Source organism: Staurois parvus, unplaced genomic scaffold, assembly GCF_062004578.1.
Source record: "Staurois parvus isolate SC_StPar_1 unplaced genomic scaffold, SC_StPar_1.0 ptg000192l, whole genome shotgun sequence".
NCBI classification, from domain to species: Eukaryota; Metazoa; Chordata; class Amphibia; order Anura; family Ranidae; genus Staurois; species Staurois parvus.
In genome coordinates, this window is record NW_028317988.1 from 11846370 (window position 1) to 11868531 (window position 22162).

Genomic DNA, 22162 nt, shown 5'->3' on the forward strand with positions numbered 1-22162 from the left:
GAACGTGTCACCTTGTCCTGAATGGGCAAAATGGCAGCTTTTCTTTAAATCTAGACGGTGACCACCATTTTAGATATATTACATAGTTAGTCTGGCTGAAAAAAGACAAAATCCATCCAGTTCAACCATAGGAAAAAAAACAGTTATAAACTTATACCCGCAGTTGATCCAGAGGAAGGCAAAAAAAACCCAGAAAAGCATGATCCAATTTGCACCTGCTGGGAAAAAATCCTTCCTGATCCCCCGAGAGGCAATCAGATATTCCCTGGATCAACTAAAGGAAGTATGAATATATAAAGAAAAATAACCCACGGTAGAAAATACAAGCCACAGGGGATAACAACATTCATTTTGTACAATAAAACTGTAACAAGCCAACAGAGCATTTCCTTCACGTAAAATGAGCTCTGTCAAGAATTGTTCTTTAGGACTCCTACCTGAATTTTGTATTAAAAAAAGTTGCAACATAAACATACCTTTAAGATTGTTCTCCGCACACAAACCCAGCACACGACTGCTGACTTCATAGCTGGATGTTTGATCATGTTTTGTCTTTAACTTAAAAACAAAGACAGAAGATGCCTCAAAGTTTGAGCGCAAAAAGACAGGTCATTGTTACATTTTCTACAGTCAGACCACCCATTCTCAAACTCTAACTCGAGGGAACCCTTGAAATAACTGTCCAGGCTCAGGGAACCCATGGTAATTACTATATCTACAGCTCATACATTAGCATTACGGTCACATTATGTCCCCCTTACAGATTCGAAATTGCCCATTGCTTAAGGAACACCTGGCAACGTCTAGAAGAACCCTTGATAAGAAAGGCTGGTCTAGACCAGTGGTCTCCAAACTGTGGTCCGGGGGCCGGATGTTGCCCCTTCCTTGCTTTTATCTGGTCCTTGGGGCATTATTCCTACCAAGGAGGGAGCAGTATTCCTCCCACCGACACCAATGATGGCACACTATTTTTCCCACTGATACCAATGATGAGGTACTATTCCTCCCACTGACACCAATCATGAGGCACTATTCCTCCTGACACCAATGATGAGGCACTATTCCTCCCACTAACACAGCGATGGGGCACTACTCCTTCCACTGGCACCAATAATGGGGCATTATTCCTTGCAATGACACCAGAGATGGGGCACCATTCCTCCCACTGACACCAAAGATGAGGCACTATTCCTCCTGACACCAATGATGAGGCACTATTCCTCCCACTAACACAACGATGGGGCACTACTCCTTCCACTGACACCAATAACGGGGCATTATTCCTTGCAATGACAACAGAGATGGGGCACCATTCCTCCCACTGACACCAATGATGAGGCACCATTCCTCCCACTGACACCAATGATGGGGCACCATTCCTCCCACTGACACCAATGATGGGGCACCATTCCTCCCACTGACACCAATGATGGGGCACCATTCCTCCCACTGATATCAATGATGGGGCACCATTCCTCCTACTGATATCAATGATGAGGCACCATTCCTCCCACTGATATCAATGATGGGGCACCATTCCTCCCACTGATACCAATGGTGGGGCATTATTTTTCCTACTAATGATGGGGCATTTTATACTCCCATTGACACCAGAGAATTTTCTATTTTCTACTCATTTCCACTGGCCACAGTTCGGCCCCCTCAGAGTCTGAAGGACCGTAAACTGGTACTTTGTTCAAAATGTTTGGAAACCCCTTGTCTAGACCATAGAACGTCAAGCCACTTCCTAATGTTACACACCTGCGTGCTTGATCCCAAGATCCGCTGTATCCATTGAGACAGACTGCGAGGCTCAGCCCTGCCCCGCCTCCTACGCCCTCATCACAGATTTGGCAGACAGCAGCTGGAACCAATGGCTCCTGCTGCACTCAGCCATGCCTGTGAGAGCAGGGAGAAGAGGAGATAGCTGCTGCAGATGTGCACAGCACTGGAGTTTGCCAGGAGTCCAGATTAAAATAACTTGCAGTTTAGAAATACAAGAATTCCAAATAATAAATAAACAACACACTAGAATATTATGACAAGCCCGCAAAAGCCAAAGGGATTTGTCTGTGTTACACAGGTAGTGGGTGTGAACAACCGGGAAGACGATACTAGCAGGAAGTAAGCAACGAGACTCCATGCTAGATGACATGAGTATGGCATACATTACATACATAGTGAAATGGGCACTTGGGGCTAATGAGAGGGGCATGAAGGGGGGGTTAATGTAATTCCAGAGGTGGACTTTAAGTGTGTATTACCATTAAAGAAAACCTTTCCTGGGAGAAACATTGAGGACTGCAAATCATGCGGTCTCTCAATAGTCTGTACCATTCAACCACAAGCAAGAATAGAATAGACCACTGAAAGCATTCAGTTATGTCCATCTGATAAGTGCAAAAAATATATTTCAATGCCAGAAATCCAGTGCTGTCCTGTGTACTCTACCCAGTTATCTCAAAGAATGGTATTAACTTTGCACGATTCTCTCTGAGAAGCACAGAACACCTGCCCTTATGTTATGGGGATGAGGAGAGCTGAAAGTGTTCTGTAGTCCTATCAGAGTGACAATGCTGCTCCTCTATAGAAGAAATATAGTGAACGACTGTTGTCACCATAAGAAAAAAGACGGGTGTTCATGGCAGGATCACCAGGTGAAAATAAAGGAAAAAACCCTGAAAAAAAAAATGCAGTCACTACAACTTGTAAACTGTAATTTATTACATTTTTGTCTTTGTGTTCAGAGATACTGTAAAGCATCTCCAAACCAAAAAACAACAATATGTCGCAGCTTAACAGTTCTCCAATAATATGGCTGCATTCGTTTTCTTTTTCAGGTTGTTTTCCTCTGTATTTTACCTTGTAAACCTATTAACACACATCCTGTTCCTGAGTGGCTACGCTCACTCACTCCAGTGTATCTATGGAGGAAGCAATGCTAGCCACCTCCGCTGGACTTTCAACATACAGTGCCTTGAAAAAGTATTCATACCCCCTGAAATCTTGGCACATAATTGTGAAGTGGAAGGAAAATGATAAATGGTTTTCAACATTTTTTACAAATAAATATGTGAAGTGTGGTGTGCATTTGTATTCACCCCCCCCCCCCCCCGGAGTCAATACTTTGTAGGACCCCCTTTCACTGCAATTACAGCTGCAAGTCTTTTTGGGGATGTCTCTACCACCTTTCCATCTAGAGAGGGACATTTTTGCCCATTCTTCTTTGCAATATAGCTCAAGCTCTGTCAGATTGGATGGAGAGCGTCTGTGAACAGCAATTTTCAAGTCTTCCCACAGATTCTCAGTCGGATTTAGGTCTGGACTTTGACTGGGCCATTCTAACACATGAATATGCTTTGATCTAAACCAGGGTGGATAAAAGTCAATGATTAAAAAAAATCTGATTTTTTTTAAATTTAAAATCTGATTTTTTTTATTTAAATCGGATTTTTTAAAATAAAATGCTTTTTGAGGAAAATATATTACCATCCAAAGGTTATTCCATCATGAAATAAAGATTAGTTTTTTAATTATGTAGAATAAGGCTGTATATGTTTAATTTTTTGGTAAATAAATTCCATGAATCCATTCACAATGTCACGCTCTTCCAGAGGTTTCTGTAAGATTATTGGGCGGTTTCTCTGCCTACAAGATATTATCACAGATACTTGGTTTACTTTTGCAGTTCTCAAAACTGAATTTGACTCAGTGGAGATCACATGCCTCTTCTTCACAGCAAAAATGTTATAACATGAACAGAGTTAAGAAAAAGACCTTCATCCTAACTTCTACAAACCTATGAATACAGAATCAACCCCTTCAGTGCCAAGTTTCAAGAAGTTCAGTGAATAGAATAGAAACAATATTTTTCTGATTGTTTGGAGTGGAATAGATCTGCACAAGAAGAAAGTGAAACGAAGTGTGAGGAGGAGGGGCTGACAGTCTACGTTTCTTAAAATATATAGAATTTGTTTAGCCAAATTAGTTAACAAACATGGATGTTTAAGCAAATCACATATGCTGGAATGTTATTGTTTCAGATGAATAAATCTATTTAAATTGTTATTATTAAGGTAATGATTATTTTTCTTCTTCCTAAATACAACAGAAAAGTTGTCCAAATATGAATGATTAACCTATTAAACTGGGGATAAAAAACTAATATTAAAAGTTGTTATTCTAAAAATCTTCATCTACTTGCATATTAAAGTTATACCAGCAAGAATTAGTCTTTATGTAGAAAACTATGATTTAAATTAAGCCTTACTGACTAGTGATTTAAATCAGTTTGATTTAAATCAAATCCACCCTGATCTAAACCATTCCATTGTAGCTCTGGCTGTATGTTTATGTGATGTGCAGTGTAAGTTTTCCGTGACACAATGTTTTGCTTTTAGGCCACAAAGTTCAATTTTGGTCTCATCTAACCAGACCAACTTCTTCCACGTTTGCTGTGTCCCCCATATGGCTTCTCACAAACGGGACTACGTATGGCTTTCTTTCAACAATGGCTTTCTTCTTGCCACTCTTCCATAAAGGCCAGATTTGTGGAGTACAGATTTGTGGACCGATTCTTCCACCTGAGCTGTGGATCTCTTCAGCTCCTCCAGAGTTACCATGGGCCTCTTGGCTGCTTCTCTGATTAATGCTCCCCTTGCCTGGTCTGTCAGTTTAGGTGGATGGCCATGTCTTGGTAGGTTTGCAGTTGTGCCGTACTCTTTCCATTTTCGGTTAGTGGATTGAACAGTGCTCCATGAGATGTTCAAAGCTTGGGGTATTTTTTTTTTATAACCTAACCCTGTTTTAAACTTCTCCACAACTGTATCCCTGACCTGTCTGGTGTGTTCCTTGGCCTTTATGATGCTGTTTGTTCACTAATGTTCTCTAACAAATCTCCGAGGGCTTCACAGAACAGCTGTATTTATACGGAGATTAAATTGTACACAGGTGGACTCTATTTACTAATTGGGTGACTTCTGAAGGCAATTGGTTCCAGTAGATTTTAGTTAGGGTCATCAGAGTAAAGGGGGCTGAATACAAATGCAAGCTACACTTTTTAGATATTTGTAAAAAATTTGGAAAACCATTTATCATTTTCCTTCTACTTCACAATTATGTGCCACTTGTGTTGGTCTATCACTTAAATTTCCAAAAAAACAAATGTATGATTTTGGGTGGGTTTGGGTTATCATTACAACGTGGAACATTTCAAGAGGTATGAATATTGTACTTCCTCTCTTTATCTCCATTACATGGGGTGTAGGATTGATAGTTTACAGAACAAAGACTGCTTTTGCTTTCTGTTTAGCTCAAAGGAAATGACAAGGTCACTGCATTCCTGGCAAGATCGATAGGTATTTTCTGTACCTATTGAAAATGTTCTTAGACTGAAAAAAATCAAGGTAGTGGTGAGTTGCAATTTATTGCACTTTTGTTCTGAGGTTTGGATACAGTTTATTTCAGACGTTCCTGATTTATATGCATGTTCCAGGTCAAAGTCAAAGATAGCATGAGAGCCAGGCAACATGCATTTTTAGGTCAGGAACAGCAGCCTCTATTTTTCTCCCAAAAAAGGTTTACTTTCTAACAAGAGGTTTAATATTCCAGAAAATGTAGTGAAGCAGTTTACTTACATCTGGGATGTAAGCAAAAACATTTTCACCATTTTTCTTAAATAATTCGATGAACTGGGCCAAGGTTTCATCAGTCACTTCGACCCCCTCCTCCTTCATTTTGTGCCAGAGTGGTATTGCCTTAGACCAATCTTTGTTTCCTGAAAGACAAACACAGATTAACACAGTTTTACAAAGAAAGTTACTTCTATTTGTATCATGAATCAGGTAATGCAAAAAAGAAGAAAGGAGAACCACTAATGTTCATCACTATAAATACTGCAGCTCTGCTTGGAGACGGTCAGAGCTCACGTCTTAAGGCTTGAATGCTTGTGGCTTCATCAGTCTTACCACCTATTTGGAATTGTGAGTCCTGATTGGCTGTTGCATTTCTTACATGGGCATTAATGACAGTTTTTTTTTTTTTATATTTTGTTATTGTTCTTTCTCCTTTAATTTTTTTTCTTACTTCTTGAAGTGGTTTCAGTACCTTTCATGGTTTCAAAGTTCATATGGCCAGATAAAGGGCTTGTGCAAATTACCCTAGATATGTTCCGAGTCATGCATTCTGTAGCTCAGTGCAGCTCTTTACCACTTTTAAGAGACAGGCTTTGCAGGCATGGAAGGAGATGTATGAGGCTACTAAAAAACAAACCTACAGTCAAGGTCCATAAATATTGGGACATCGACACAATTCTAAAATTTTTGGCTCTATACACCACCACAATAGATTTGAAATGAAACAAACAAGATGTGCTTTAACTGCAGACTGTCAGCTTTAATTTAAGGATATTTACATCCAAATCAGGTGAACGGTGTAGGAATTACAACAGTTTGCATATGTGCCTCCCACTTGTTAAGGGACCAAAAGTAATGGGACAGAATAATAATCATAGATCAAACTTTCACTTTTTAATACTTGGTTGCAAATCCTTTGCCGTCAATTACAGCTTGAAGTCTGGAACGCATAGACATCACCAGACGCTGGGTTTCATCCCTGGAGATGCTCTGCCAGGCCTCTACTGCAACTGTCTTCAGTTCCTGCTTGTTCTTGAGGCATTTTCCCTTCAGTTTTGTCTTCAGCAAGTGAAATGCATGCTCAATCGGATTCAAGTCAGGTGATTGACTTGGCCATTGCATAACATTCCACTTCTTTCCCTTAAAAAACTCTTTGGTTGCTTTTGCAGTATGCTTTGGGTCATTGTCCATCTGCACTGTGAAGCGTCCAATGAGTTCTGAAGCATTTGGCTGAATATGAGTAGATAATATTGCCCGAAACACTTCAGAATTCATCCTGCTGCTTTTGTCAGCAGTCACATCATCAATAAATACAAGAGAACCAGTTCCATTGGCAGCCATACATGCCCACGCCAGGACACTACCACCACCATGCTTCACTGATGAGGTGGTATGCTTAGGATCATGAGCAGTTCCTTTCCTTCTCCATACTCTTCTCTTCCCATCACTCTGGTACAAGTTGATCTCGGTCTCATCTGTCCATAGGATGTTGTTCCAGAACTGTGAAGGCTTTTTTAGATGTCGTTTGGCAAACTCTAATCTGGCCTTCCTGTTTTTGAGGCTCACCAATGGTTTACATCTTATGGTGAACCCTCTGTATTCACTCTGGTGAAGTCATCTCTTGATTGTTGACTTTGACACACATACACCTACCTCCTGGAGAGTGTTCTTGATCTGGCCAACTGTTGTGAAGGGTGTTTTCTTCACCAGGGAAAGAATTCTTTGGTCATCCACCACAGTTGTTTTCCGTGGTCTTCTGGGCCTTTTGGTGTTGCTGAGCTCTCCGGTGAAGTCCTTTTTAAGAATGTTCCAAACAGTTGTTTTGGCCACGCCTAATGTTTTTGCTATCTCTCTGATGGGTTTGTTTTGTTTTTTCAGCCTAATGATGGCTTGCTTCACTGATTGTGACAGCTCTTTGGATCTCATCTTGAGAGTTGACAGCAACAGATTCCAAATGCAAATAGCACACTTGAAATGAACTCTGGACCTTTTATCTGCTCATTGTAATTGGAACAATGAGTGAATAACACACACCTGGCCATGGAACAGCTGAGAAGCCAATTGTCCCATTACTTTTGGTCCCTTAACAAGTGGGAGGCACATATGCAAACTGTTGTAATTCCTACACCGTTCACCTGATTTAGATGTATATACCCTCAAATTAAAGCTGACAATCTGCAGTTAAAGCACATCTTGTGCGTTTCATTTCAAATCCATTTTGGTGGTGTATAGAGCCAAAAATGTTAGAATTGTGTTGATGTCCCAATATTTATGGACCTGACTGTACATACTCACTGCTGTGGATTTTGCTCTAAGACCAAGAACTGAGCGATCACATGACCGCTGATTGCTCAGTTCTTGGTCTTCTCAGAGTAGAGAGAAATGATTGTCAGTCACCGCTTTCTGCTCTGCCCCTCCAGTGCTCACTGGAGCATTGGGCTGGAGAGAAGGCGGGCATAGCTGGCTCCAGCTCTCAAAGCCGAAGCCAGCAGTAAATCAAGCAGCTGGAAGGATTCAGAAAATATGGTTGGGATCCTTCCAGAGCCTGGAGCTCTGTGACGTCAGCCTGTTGTCAACTGTGCACTCTTGTGATCCACATTAGAATTATGGGCAAAAAACCCCCCAAAAACTTTGACCATACTTCCCTTTTAACTTTCGAGCAACAAATGAACCAAGTACTGTGACTGTGCTATGCAATAAACTTAGCTGTCCTTTATAATCCTCCACAATTACCCTTCATGGAAGCCCCTGAAGGTGTACTTCTTAGAGCATGCAAACTTCCTATCTCTCAGCTTCTCCATCTCCGGTCAGATTTGAAGAGAAGTGAATGAGCTTCATAATAAACCCTCACTTTATTAGCTGCATGCACTGTGGAGAAAGTCTTCCTCAACAGCACTGATGTCCTTCCATTGGTCTCCTCCATCTCCTCCTCCCAGAAGTGACTAAGCAGCTTAGCTGCCCACCCCCAGTGTGACTCAGCAGCTCAGCTCCTCCACCCAGCAGTGACTCAGCAGTTCAGCTCCCCACCACACAAAACTGCCAAAGCAATCTCTAAAGAATACATAGAGCAGATCTCTGTCTTGTCATGTACTCCAAAAAAAAAAACAAACCCAAAACAAACAAAAATAAGGATTTAACAGCTAAATAAAAAATCCTAGTTTGTTAAGAGTACACAGAGGACTTTATACCTTGGATGTCCCAAAGCACTGAATAGAAGGGGTGGGCAACATAAAAACAAGGCCAAACACACCCAAAGACATAGCAGGGTGGAACCAAACTACAAAGCTGCCTGCAAGACCTTTCGTCCAAAAGTTGCACCTGCAGGGGTGTGAACATGTACCAGGTGGAACTTTGTAAACGTGAAGATAAGACCAGATGATAGCTTTACAAACAACAACAGAACCTTGATGCTGAATCACCCAGGAAGCATTGACACTCCTGGTGGAATACGTAATGACCAGGAAAGGTGGAACCTTGCCCTTGATACCATAGACCTGAAAAAACAGCGGACAAATCACCTAGAAATAGTGGATTGAGAAGCAGCCTGACCCTTGTGAAGACCCTCCGGCAGAACAAACAGAATCAAACTGTAGAAACAAAGCTGTGGACTTCTAGTAAACTCAAACATCCAAGAGGGAATCACCTTTTTTATAGGATGCTTAAAATGAAGACAAAAAGGGGGCAACACAATGTCCTGATTTAGGTGGAACAAAAGAAACTACCTTACGTAAGAGAGAATCAATGTCTCAACACCATCTTATCCTGGTGGACAACAAAGAAATGCTCCTTGCAAGAAAGAGCAGCAAACTCCAAAAGCCTGCAAGTACAACACAATAGTCTAAGAACTAATTATCCTGTGATGCCCAATCAATGAAAAAATATTACCACAATACACTAAAAGCAGAAAGATCACATGCCAAAAACTGCTGTTTGAATATTGCATTTTATTCCCAATTATATTAAAGATAATGACCAATACCCTACTAAACAGAAAGTTAAATTAGACAAGTGTTACTAAACCCACAACAGTGAAATCAGTCTTTATATGCAGTAAAGCATGCTTGTTATACTCACTGTGGAACATAACGGGTTAATCCTCCGCATTGTGTAAAAAGGCTGTTTGATCCTGTCTTCTCTGATCATCCCCTTCTTTTACTGTCCACAATTCATCTGCCATAGTACAGAGCAGAAGTGGCAAGTCTGCACATGCTCTGTTTGGGGCGTATTGCTTGCGATTATTATTGTGACAATTTTTGTGTGTGTGGGAAGGGTGCATGTAATCGGCACAGGCCCAATCAGTGCTGTCCTGACAGAGGGTCAGGGGTCATGCAGCCTCATAGGACAGTCAGAGGAGAATGAAACCTCCTCCTACAAGATAAACCAGTGCTTGGCCAGACACTGATAGAAGTCACAAGACTGCTATATACTGCTGATGAGAAAAAGCGTTTAGCAGTTTATATTTACTAAAATAATTTCATTTCCATGTTCCGTGTACTATGGAAGACTGGATATAGTGAATGCAGGGTCGTGGGTTTAGTAACACTTTAAAGGTCAGAGAAATTCACAAAGATGTATAGGAAAAGAGTTGTGGTAGTATGGTGGTATTATAATACAAATAGGAGAAGTAAAAAAGTGTTACCCAATCAGGATAGGTAAGTATTCCACAACGTTTGGTTTCTTGGCAATACCAATTCATCAGGAGCTGACGAGGTAATGCTGAGCTTATTACTATAATTAGGATGCTAGATAAGCAATTAATTTAAGACCTGGGTGTTTATTCAGACAATAATCAGCATATGGTTAGAAGGAGGTTTATACAATATTAATAGGCTTTTTAGAGGAGTAATTCATTTTGATAAATTTAGGGATGCTTTTATGATTTAGGTTTAATAAAAATGCCATTTTGTATGCATTAACCTGTAAATAAAGTTTGCTATTGGCAGCTCAGCAGTTTTTGTAGCAAGTTTCTATAAACTCAAACAAAACAATTAATCGATTGTGGCGACTGCATTCGTTTTCTTTATTTAGGCTTTTTTTTAGGCCAGTAACACATTTCCTGTCTTAGACTCAGTTGACATCTATGCAAGTGTGGGAATCACCACAATCCCCGCACCCACCCACAGTGAAAACTGCTGTGAGAAAATGCGTGAGGCTGCTATTCATTCTGTGCGGGTGCTGGAATCGCAGGAAAATTGCATGGTCAAAATGGTCATGTGAGTTACCTGCGGGCCATGTTTTGAAAAACATGCACGTACCTTTTTCTGTGGGAAATGCAGGCACATCAGCCCATTCAAATGAAAGGGCTGCAGTGCCCAAGCAAACATGGTCAGCAAAAGTGCATTGATGTAAACTGAGCCTAAAGGCGGCTTCACTCACACAGTGGGGGGGTAACAGAGCCACACTTGGACTGCAGCTTTGTAAACTGGTTGAGAGAGCAGCATTAGATTTGAATGGCACTTCCCCCCCCCCCCGATAAAGGTTTTACTTAAGGGTCAGTTCACACTATATAAACGCAGTCCAGATGTGTCCCGGATGCATTTCTGCATGCGCATTTTTGGAGCATTCCGGTGCGTTTTTGATGGGTATTTGACATGTTCTGGTGCGTTTTTGAAGCGTTCCAGTTCATTTTTCCCCCTCTCTTTTTCTTCAATTTAAATAGGGACATGTGCGTTCCAGTGTGTTTTTGGTACGTTCCGTTTTACCGTGATCCAGTACAGTTCCATGCAGGAAAAACGTAGCCGGTCTTATTTTTTTCTGCATCTGAAACGCACTGGAACTGCAAACACTGATGTAAATTATGACATTGACAACCATATAACCTACTTTCTGTGCTGTTTAGATGCAGAAAAAAAAAAGCACACTGAAACGCATGCAGTGCGAATTGGCCCTAAAAGAATAAAAGCTGACCACTGTAATTACCTGTCAGTGTAAATGGTTTGTCTTGAACCTCTAACTGCCACTTTTGCTGGTCAACTTGGACTGTTAAAGGAAGTTGGTAGTGACAGACTTACTAGCTGCATCACCAAGTGAAAATAATGGGGAAAAAAAAGGACTAAAGAAAAAAAAAATGCATGCAGTCACCAAATTTGAGGAATGGTAAGCTAAAATATTTTATGTTTGCTTTTGGGCTTAGATACCCTTTGTGCATTTGCTGTATTATCAATCTCCCCAGCTAACACACTAGTGCAAGCCATAGATGGGTCGAAAACCAGACGTTTTTAAAAAAACAAAAAAACCCCCAAAAATCGGTTGTTCAATAGGCCGACGTTACCACCAACGGTAAAATAAATAAATAAATAAATAAATCGGCCGATTTTCGTCCCATCTACGGCCGGCATTTAATTACTTCTGTCCCTGCAGAGAGCTCCGCTATTATATTTGACATGAAAAAGTATTGTGGTTGCAACAATGTATCCATTTCGGATACAGATGTTTTTATTTGGATACAAATAGACACACTGTTGCAACCGCAACACTTTTTCATGTCAAATATAATAGCGGACTGGAATTCTTATTCTTTTTCTTCTTGCAGGCCACGGCTCATGCACAGATTTTTTATCGGTAAAAAGATCAGCCGATTTGCCCATCATTGCCGGCCGATTTTTTCCCAACTTGACCTATAAAATTTTTTTGCCAAAACCCCGAAAAACGGCCGACCAATTAACCCATTAACGGTGCGAAACTCAGCCGATTTTTTTTTTCGGCCGAAAAATCAGCCGATTTTCAACCTGTCAATGGCCTGCATTAGACAGTTCAACCCCTAATGGCAGATTTCTTTTGGTACTGTGTTTGGTGAGATTTATTGACTAGGTTTGGTCAAATATTATACCCTATGAAGTAGCTTTGATGCGACATATATAATTGCCCCTTTCTCAGCAGCCACATATACACTTCACCCTCAACACCCCCCTCCACACAGACACACACACACACAAATATCCCTTTCCAGCAGCCATGTACACAGTCCTCCCCACACCATACTGTATATACACTTTCCAGCAGTTGTAAACCTTAGATCTTGTGGGCACGGTGATATAGCACCGATTAATAATTACTATGCCTTACAGATGGCACACATTTCTTTCTCAAAAACGTCATAGGTGGCTATGATGTACACTGAAAATGAGGACAGATTTTACTTCAACAGCCAGTGCCAGCTTAGGTAAAGAGTACCTACCATATAGGGACAGAAGTTTAGAATACATCTCTTTCTTGTCACTTCCATACATCTTCTGTGTGATCTCCACACTTTTCTCCATCGCTTCAATCTGTAACAAAAATGAATACGTTTCTGGTTGAGGAACACAGAATACAGTCTTATTTTAAAAAGTCAACATGTGCCATTTATATGCAGAGCTTTCCTACTGTATAAAACAATAGCAGGGAAAAAAGTGAAAGCACAGTTTACTGCGACCAATCACACCACAAAGCGCTGCGCAAACTGTTGGCGCTACATAAAGCCTGTACAATGATGATAACCTGCAATGTAAATGGGTGAAATCTTAACCATTAGCCGCCCGGCCTATAGCCGTTTGGCGGCATCAAAAGCGCTTTAGCTTTCCGGGTGCACGCCATTTGGCGTGCACCCGCACATGCGCAGTTCGCGCGGTTGCCAAATCACAGCTAAGCACAAAAAAAAAAACCTGAATGAATCGATTTCATTCAGGTAAATGCTTGCTTATAGCAAAGTAATTCTTTGCTATAAGCAAATTGTGTAAAAAAAAAAAAAAATACTGATCACTTCCCCAAAGTAGTACAATGTTACTATGGTAACATTGTACTACTTTGGTCATAGTAAAATATGAAAAAAAAATCTTTAAAAAAAAAAAAATGTAATAAAAAATTAAAAATAAAAAAAAAAAAAAAAATTTTTTTTCATACTGTCACCAGTCAGTGTCCCTGTTCACCGCCATGCCAGTTATATGATGACGCTGTACTGCACTAGTGACCGTATGCAAAAAAAAAATAGTGAAAATAATTTTTTAAATTTTTTCATTTTCCAAAAAATTATGACAAAAAAAAATAAAACTTCAAAAAACTCGCCATGCCTCTTATGAAGTACGTCGGACTGTCTACTCTACAAAAAGGGGTCATTTGGGGGATATCTGTACTGTTCTGACATTCTTGGACCTCAAGAAATTAGATTGGCTGTCAGTACTTCAGGATTGATCGATATTCAGATCTATACCATAGTTTGTGAACTCTATAACTTTCCTACAAACTAAATAATACATCCTAATTTGGGTTATTTTCACCAAAGACATGTAGCAGAATACATCTTGGCCTAAATTTATGAAGAACAATTATTTATTTGTAAACTTTTATAACAGAAACAAAGAAAAACGTGTTTTTTTTCAAAATTTTTGGTCTTTTTTTTGTTAATTTAGCAAAAAATAAAACCCCCAGCGGTGATTAAATACCACCAAAAGAAAGCTCTAGTTGTGTTAAGAAAATGATAAAATTTTAGTTTGGGTACAATGTTGTATGACCGCGCAATTGTCATTCAAAGTGTGAGAGCGCAGAAACGTGAAAAATGGCCTGGGCAGGAAGGTGTAAAATTGCCCGGTATTGAAATGGTTAATGGTCATTTTTCCCTCACTAATGCTCCATGCGCACTGGCGTTTTATTAAGCTCCTAGAAGCTGTTATCAGCATTTTATTTTCTGCTCCTAGAAGCTAAATAGTGTTCTCCTATGTGTCCAAGCTCACTACTTTAGGCTATTAGCATTTTTTGAGATTCTGCGTCTAGGACAGGGGTGGGCAAACTTTTTGACTTGAGGGCCGCAATGGGTTCATATATTGGACCCGGGGGATGGACCAAGAGTAGATGAATGATGTGTATGTGTCATCCATAGTAAGTATAGTAATATTCCCCCATAGTAAGCATAGTAATTCATCCCCCATAGTAATTCATCCCCCATAGTAATTCATCCCCCATAGTAATTCATCCCCCATATAGTAATTCATCCCCCCTATAGTAATTCATCCCTCATATAGTAATTCATCCCCCATATAGTAATTCATCCCCCATATAGTAATTCATCCCCCATATAGTAATTCATCCCCCATAGTAATTCATCCCCCATATAGTAATTCATCCCCCCTATAGTAATTCATCCCCCCTATAGTAATTCATCCCCCATATTAAGTCCCCAAGTCCCCCCTGTGTCAATTCACTTACCTTTGCTCCGCGCGTTCCTCTCGCCGTGTTCCTGCGCCGTTCCGGTGTAGCATGAAAATCTGTCTCCTATGAGGATCTGTCCCCCTCGACGTATCTGCGCATGTGCCAGTTTCAGGCATTAGCAGCCGATCGGCGATCTCCGACACATGCGCAGATATGTCGAGGGGGACAGATCCTCATAGGAGACAGATTTTCATGCTACACCCGGTCTTCAGGGCGGACTGTGAGAGGAGCCTAGCGGGAGCCTAGCTCTGCGGGCCGGATTAAAAGGTCCACCGGGCCGTAGTTTGCCCATTGCTGGTCTAGGAGCAGGAAAAATAAAAAAAGTTTTTGTAGAGTTTTTTTGTAGTGTTTTTCCAGCAGAGGAAAAAAAACCGCTAAACACACCTAAATACCGCTAAACGCTATTAAAATTCTTTTAACAGCTTTTTTCTATTTTTTTTCCCGCTACATGTACTGTAAAAATGCTAAAAAAAAAGAAAAAAAAACGAACACTCCTAAACGCTTCTGAATGCTACTAAAAAAACACTATTACCAGCACTTTTTTAACTGAAAAAAAAAATGCTAGTGTGCATGGAGCCTAAACGCTACTAACTTCCCCCCCCCCATGTGTACTGTAAAAACACTGACGCACCTAAACGCTCTCAAATGCTCCTAAACACTCTTCTAAAACATGCTTTTACCAGCGTTTTTGTATCCAACATTTTTTCCAGCGTTTTTTTTTTTTTTTTTAGGTTCATGGAGCCTAACCAATGAAATAATTTCTGCTTGTATATTTGCCTCACTTATTTATTTATTACAGGTACTTACACAGCGCTGTCAATTTACCCAGCGCTTAACATATATATATTGTACATTCACATCAGTCCCTAACCCTCAAGGGGTGTACACACTTGGAAATTAAACTTTAACTAGTACTAAAAACAACCAAAGGTGGCCTATTGCAAATAGTAGATAATAGAGTAAAGTTAAATCCGAGAATAAAGTTAAATCCGATTTAAAACATTTAAATAAAATGTAATCTCTTGCAGCTTATCAGTGTTGTTGCTGCTTTAGTTTTATTTTTTTTTTTAATTTTCTGACCTTGCGTGGCTATGCATACTCACTCTCTTGTATCTATGAAAGCATCCATAGCTGTTATCCATGCCGGATGTAAACCCTTGTGCTTATGTCTGTGGCAGCACAGCCCCGTAAAACAGACAACCAACCTCTATAGCAGATGGGAGTCTGTTTGCATTTCATTGGCTGACTATCAGCTTTCAAGAAGTGATTATAGGATAAGTTCACCTTTAGTAAAATGTTACATCCCTAGTCAGTGTGTAACAGTAACATGTTACTAAAACAGCAAGCCTTTGATGGGACATAGATAAACATATTTACTTCAAAAAGCAAGGTATTTGTTGAGGAAATAGATAAATTATAGTAGATGTTAAAGCGGAACTACACTCTCTCAATCAGCATTGACTATCTCTAATCCTTATGCTGCTAGCATCAGTAAATTAATAGGAAAACACATCATATTTACTTGTTTTAACCTTTTTTTTTTTTTGCATTTCTTCATTTACTTCCTGGTGTCCATGCCTAGGCAAATGATGTCATACATCCCAGGAGTCTTCAGGAAGGGAAGGTTTTCAGCTCAGCCAGTGCCTGAGCTAAGGCCAGATGGATTCCAGGAAGTAACATGCTACATTTGCCCTTACTCAGGGTGGCCACGGCCAGGAAATGTCAGGGGGTGTTTTGTCCCCAGAAAAGTAATAGCGGGGACATTTTCTGATGGAGACACTAGTTCTGGTGACCTGGGATCCTCTAAGGATTCCCTTAATTTGCAGGGAATTCCTCTCACCTCCTGTTTGGCTATGGGACAGGAAATGAAGGGAAATCTCTGAAATGGGAATGCGAAAAAAAAAACATCTGACTGGGAATATAACCCTCTTCAAAATGAAGAAAAAAGTTGTGCCTATAGTTCTACTTTAAGGATTCAGCCAACCTCTTCAAGGTCTGGGCAGGTAGAGCTAGGTTGTCTGCCAGAAACCAGGCTGAAGGTTCCCTCAGCAGGCGGTTATGCAGAGAACTCACGGGAAATGCAGAGAGCACACAGCAAAACAAAGGAATAGCTGATGCACTGGAAAAATTGGGACATGCAGGTATACATACTTGTTGTCTAGAAAGTCTCCCTGATGAAAGGAGATTATGACAGACCTGGATGATTCCATATGGAATTTCTACACCCAAATAAAGATTTTTAGGGCAATGAGATCCAGGATGGGAGGCACCGCATACAGGGTAGGGAGAAGAGGGAAAATTAGTGGAGATGACCCTCCCTTTACCACACTGCTGCCCAGGTTAAGATAAAGAGGTTCTGCCTGGAATAGGAGCAGTATGTTACCCACACGGACTGAGGTGCCACTTCCCCAGGGGTGGACACTGACAGGAGGAGGCAGCTGTCACAGAAAATTCTGCACTGAGAAAGGAACTTCATGTGCTCAATGGCTGAACTGGAGCACGTTACGCAACTCTCAATTTTGATAGAAGATCATATTCAGTGGCAGAGATGGATAAAAAAAATTTCATTCAAGAAAAAAAAAAAAAAAAAAAAGGAAAAACAAGGAATTGCAGAAGTTCTAAAGGCAGACGTTTTTCTTTTACCTTAATGGGACTGCAGCTCTCCCCTCAGTTTCCCCTTATATTTACCTGAGCACCATCTCGATCCAACGATGAGAACAAGTGCATGAGAGCCACACCTCTCCTGGGTCTCTCTCTCCTCATTGGCTCACAGCAGCGGGAGCCATGAGTGCCTGCTACTGTCAATTATAGCCAGTGAACCAATGAGGAGAGAGTGGGGGTGGGCCTGAACCATGCTCTGCATGTGAATGGACCATGTCCATTCACAGAAGCATGGCTCAGGAGCGACCCTGCTCGAGTGCCCCCATAGCAAGAGGTTTGCTATTGGGGGCACTCGGCTGGAGGAAGGAGCCAGGATCGCTGGTGGGGGAAACAAAGAGAAGAGGATGGGGACTGCTCTGTATGAGAATATTGCACAGAGCAGGCAAGTATAACATGTTTGTTATTTCCAGAAAAAAATTATCCAACCTTTAGAAACACTTTAAATTCCAGCAGGGTCAAAAATGGTCCCGGCTACAATAAGCCCAAAACAAAGCTCTTCAGCCATTAGAAGGGTCATCTATATGAAAGCTTTTGTTTTGCACCTGGTATTCCAACTCCTGTTGGTGGCAGTCTAACCCAATGATGAAGAACAGAGAAAGCTATGTTCATAAGTTAACAAAACAAACTTTTTTTTTAATAGTGTAATTAAGAGATATATACATACATACATACATACTCAGACACATTTTGGTTTTAATATACTTTAAATATAATTGTTGCCTGTGCAAGACCATGGACAACTAATAACACAACATGTATTACCATGTTCAGCCTCTTGTATCTTTCAAGCACCCAGTTTACTTTCTTCAGATTAGCTCTCAAGCCAGGAGTCTAAAGTTAAAAAAGAAAAAAAAGACAAGAAGAGTAAAGTCAAAATGAAAACAGAGTGAATCTCAAAGACCTAGAACTAAGAAATTTTATCCTTCCAACAATGTGTAACTAGTCAGTGGCAAATTATATAGGCTTTCCATTAGGCATTCTGTAACTGTTCTTTTGTCTATGCTCACTTTTTCTACGATGCTTGGTGGCTGTGAGGAGGCTGCCATTTAAGCAGAGGGCAAGATATCACCAGGTAACTCTTCCTATGACTAGACTACACCTCTTGACAATAACATCAATGTAATAAAGTAACCTGAAGCAGAAGTAGCCAGGGTATGTTTCTAACGATGTTAAAGTGCTGACAGGACAAATGTAAGAAAAGATAGAAGGTTCCTACGTGTAAAATGTGTGCTTTGCTGCTCCCCCGGTTGCTATAGGTATTCAACACTTCAGGATGTGTGAATACCTGCTCCCCATGTTAAACTCTGTATGCTACTACATGGTATATGAGCCAGTGGGATGAACCACAGTATGTACTGGAAAAACCAGGTATTTGGCACATCAGAAGTTTGAAGTCACGGGTCACTAAAAAGGTAAGTATTGAAGCTTTTAGCTTACAAGTGATTCTGCCATGAGAAAAGTATGGGGGCCGTCATTGGTGACCTCTGCTTTGAGAAGCTATGGAATTCTGACACATTTAAAACATACTTTTTCCAAAAGAATGGAAGCTAGGAAACTATACTTTCCACCAATGGCAGTCACCAAATTTCTTTCATTAGATTCAACTTAGGTAGAGGTTTGCTTTAACTGTCTTGGGTTCTTTGCCTGCAAGATTTGCAGCAACCATTTGTACCACTGCTAAATTATTATTATTATTATTATTATACAGTATTTATAAAGCGCCAATAGTTCGCTCAGCGCTGTACATTACAAAGGGAGACAGAACATGTGACAGAACAATACCAATACAATGCAAAACATGAGGGGATCGAGGGCCCTGCTCTTTCGAGCTTACAATCTTAAATAACCCCAAATGTGTAGTTCTGATATTGCCCTAGGTATCTAAAAGACATGAAGGGCCACAAACTGCCCAAATTCTCTCATTTCTCTATTTCTATCAAGTATTGTATTTATCTTTTGCATATTGTATGCATTTTTAATGTTTCTTCTACTGTGGTACCAATAAATGCAGTGGAATTAATAAATGTGGATTGTTTTTACCATCAACATTTTAAGTGCAACACTATATGTGTGCTCTAGTCATGAATGGCAATGCAATGTCACAAATGAAGTTGACCTGCAGAAGTGTGCAGAGAGTGGTGGAACTGCGCATCTTTTATTTTTTATAGAAATAATAGATTTTTCAACTTATTCAGTGGCTGGGACGGTGTGTATAGTGACTGTCAGCTTCCTGGTGGATGGGATTCTGGTCGCTGTAAAGTTGCCTGATCACTTTCACAAACACCAGAAAGTACAACCCTCTGCCATGTGTCCTGGACTCCACTGTCTCACCTGCTGGTCCTGCAGAGTATAACAGAGGGAGCTCAGCTCCGGTGACTGAACCCGGCAACAACATGTATTACATCACTTCCTAGTTCAGGCATTCCCTGGCTGGAGAAGAAGCTGAGCAAGCACAGTCTACTTCATCAACTTCACTACAGTCCATAGGTGACTGGGGTCAAACAGATCCTTGAGGTCATCCTAAAGAGGACCTGTCACCAGCATTGTGCTATCACATAGAGGCCAATAGCCTCCTTTGTGAAAGCAATAAGGTTAAAGGAGATATATGGACAAAGCTCTTTTGTCTATAATTCCCCTAAGGATCACAGGAGTGTACTTCGTTCTGCACTCCTGTGACCTGTTTTCAGCCAACAGCTGGCTAAAGGAGGCAGGGAAAGTTGTAAAGGAGAAAAGGCATATATCAAGTTGAATTGATAACACTGAAACATCAGGGCATCCACCGTGAAGGGTTCCCTGGGACTGGTAAGAATCAACAAACCAGTTTGTTGTTGAATCTGAATGTCAGAGGATCCTCATTCGGTGTCCCCCCAGGTGGAAAAGGACTTGGAACTGCTCCGGGTGGAGAGCCCATATTCCACTTGGGATGTGGACAACAGACAGATCCGCAACATGTAGTTCCACCCAACTTAAAAGCAAGGGCGCTTCTCTTTGAGCAGCATGATTTCTGGTGCCTCAGTTATGGCTGATATAGGCCACTAACGTGTCATTGCCCGACTGGCTTCTGGGCATGTGACCTAACAGCTAACAGGTTCAGTGTTGAAGGGACAACCAAATTGCACTACAAGATGTTGATGGGAAGCTGAGCTTCCTCCGAAGGCTAAGTTCTCCGCAATGAAAGGGCATCCAAGACTCTTCCCCTAGAACGATGAGAAGAGGGCCTGGCAAAATAGCAGAGGGAGAGAAGATAGTGCCAGGGAGGTAAGATCCTAGACAGGGCTGTATACAATGTCAGACCCAGATACTGATTACTGATCAACGAGTCTGTTCCAATGATGAATTCTGAAAGGTTGAAGATTCAACCAAAGCTCTGCAGAGTCTGCTCTGTCTGCTGTGCATTGACTGACAGGGTTAGAAACGACTAGTCCTTTAACTGGAGATTGTCCAAATACATCACAACATGTTTCCCTGGAAAATGAAGCAGAGACAGGACTGGGGAAATACAGCTTGAGGTGCCGTGTACAGGTCAAAGGGAGGTGAAAAATTGGTATGGTTGAGCACTCCCAGCAAAAAGCAGATAACATTTGTGAGTAGGAAAGAGGGGAATGTGTAAGTAGGCATACCTGATGTCCACAAAGATTAGCAGCCTCCCAGGTAGGAGGGAGCCAATGATTGACAAGTTGATTCCATGTTGAACTTTTGAACATGCAAGAAAATGTGTGAGTTTTTTTGATCCAGAATGGGCTGAGTGCCTATATTTGCCTTGGGAACTGAACAGGCTTGAATAGTAGCCCTAAAATCATACCATTCATTTGGAAGAGGCCTTGGAGGTCTATGTCTTCCAACTAAAATGCGCTACAGACCTAGACTTGGAGCTTGAGGCCCAATAAAGAAAAAGGGAACTTTTCTTAGTCTCAATCGCGGGAGGTCTACCTGCCAGAGCTTGAGTCGTCTGTTTATGGCGAAGGAAAGTACTCTTCTCCAAATGATAGCTTTGATGTACTTTTCTAAGAAAGTAACAAACAAGGGTTCTCTCTCGAAGGGCATCTGTTTGAGGTGCTTCTTGCAGAGAGTCCTCTGCTGACCAGCATTCTCATATGGACTGGACATACACTCCAATGGGGTCTTTATGGACAGGGCTACACCAGAGGCAGACCACAGCCTTGAGTCTGTATAGCAACCTGTGACTAACAAAATGCAATGCCCCACATCCTAAGATGAGCACCCACAAAGGATCCAATGCCGAAACAACTTTACAGGCTGGCCCCATATATGGTCCCCAAGGCTCAGCTGAGAAGTCAACTGATCCAAAAAGCTGCTGAAGCAGAGCCAGAGTGGCTATAGTGCAATTAGAAACTTAATAGAAGATTCTTGATGAAATAAAAAGAAAAAAAAATGTAAAAAATTGGTAGGATTCTCTCAGAAGACATATGACGTACATCATATAATGACAATATCAAAACAGACTAGTTGGAAGTGGGGCAGGATTGTATAGGACTGTCCCTGGAGCATTTTTTCTTTTTCTACTGCCATTCACCGCAAGCGAGCTGCTTATAACTCATAGTTAATATTAAGATCTTGTGTCTTGCACTGTACAATAAGAAAAAGTATTTCTTGCCCACAAGAGACCTTTTTCCTTCCTTCTTCCTTGCAGAGGAATGAATGGTATTCATAGCATAGTTTAAATT

General features: G+C 40.9%; 1 protein-coding gene across 1 annotated transcript in view; it reads right to left on the reverse strand.

Moving 5' to 3' along the window:
• The window catches only part of LOC149461813 (leucine-rich PPR motif-containing protein, mitochondrial-like), a 115266-nt gene that overhangs the window by 68851 nt on the left and 24253 nt on the right, over window positions 1-22162 (reverse strand). Inside the window, exons 3-6 of the mRNA XM_089677848.1 lie at window positions 18240-18308; window positions 12811-12901; window positions 5637-5776; window positions 477-558 (exon numbers count right to left, since the gene is read on the reverse strand). Of these exons, the coding sequence (XP_089533974.1) occupies window positions 477-558; window positions 5637-5776; window positions 12811-12901; window positions 18240-18308 (382 nt within the window). The remainder of the gene's footprint in view (window positions 1-476; window positions 559-5636; window positions 5777-12810; window positions 12902-18239; window positions 18309-22162) is intronic.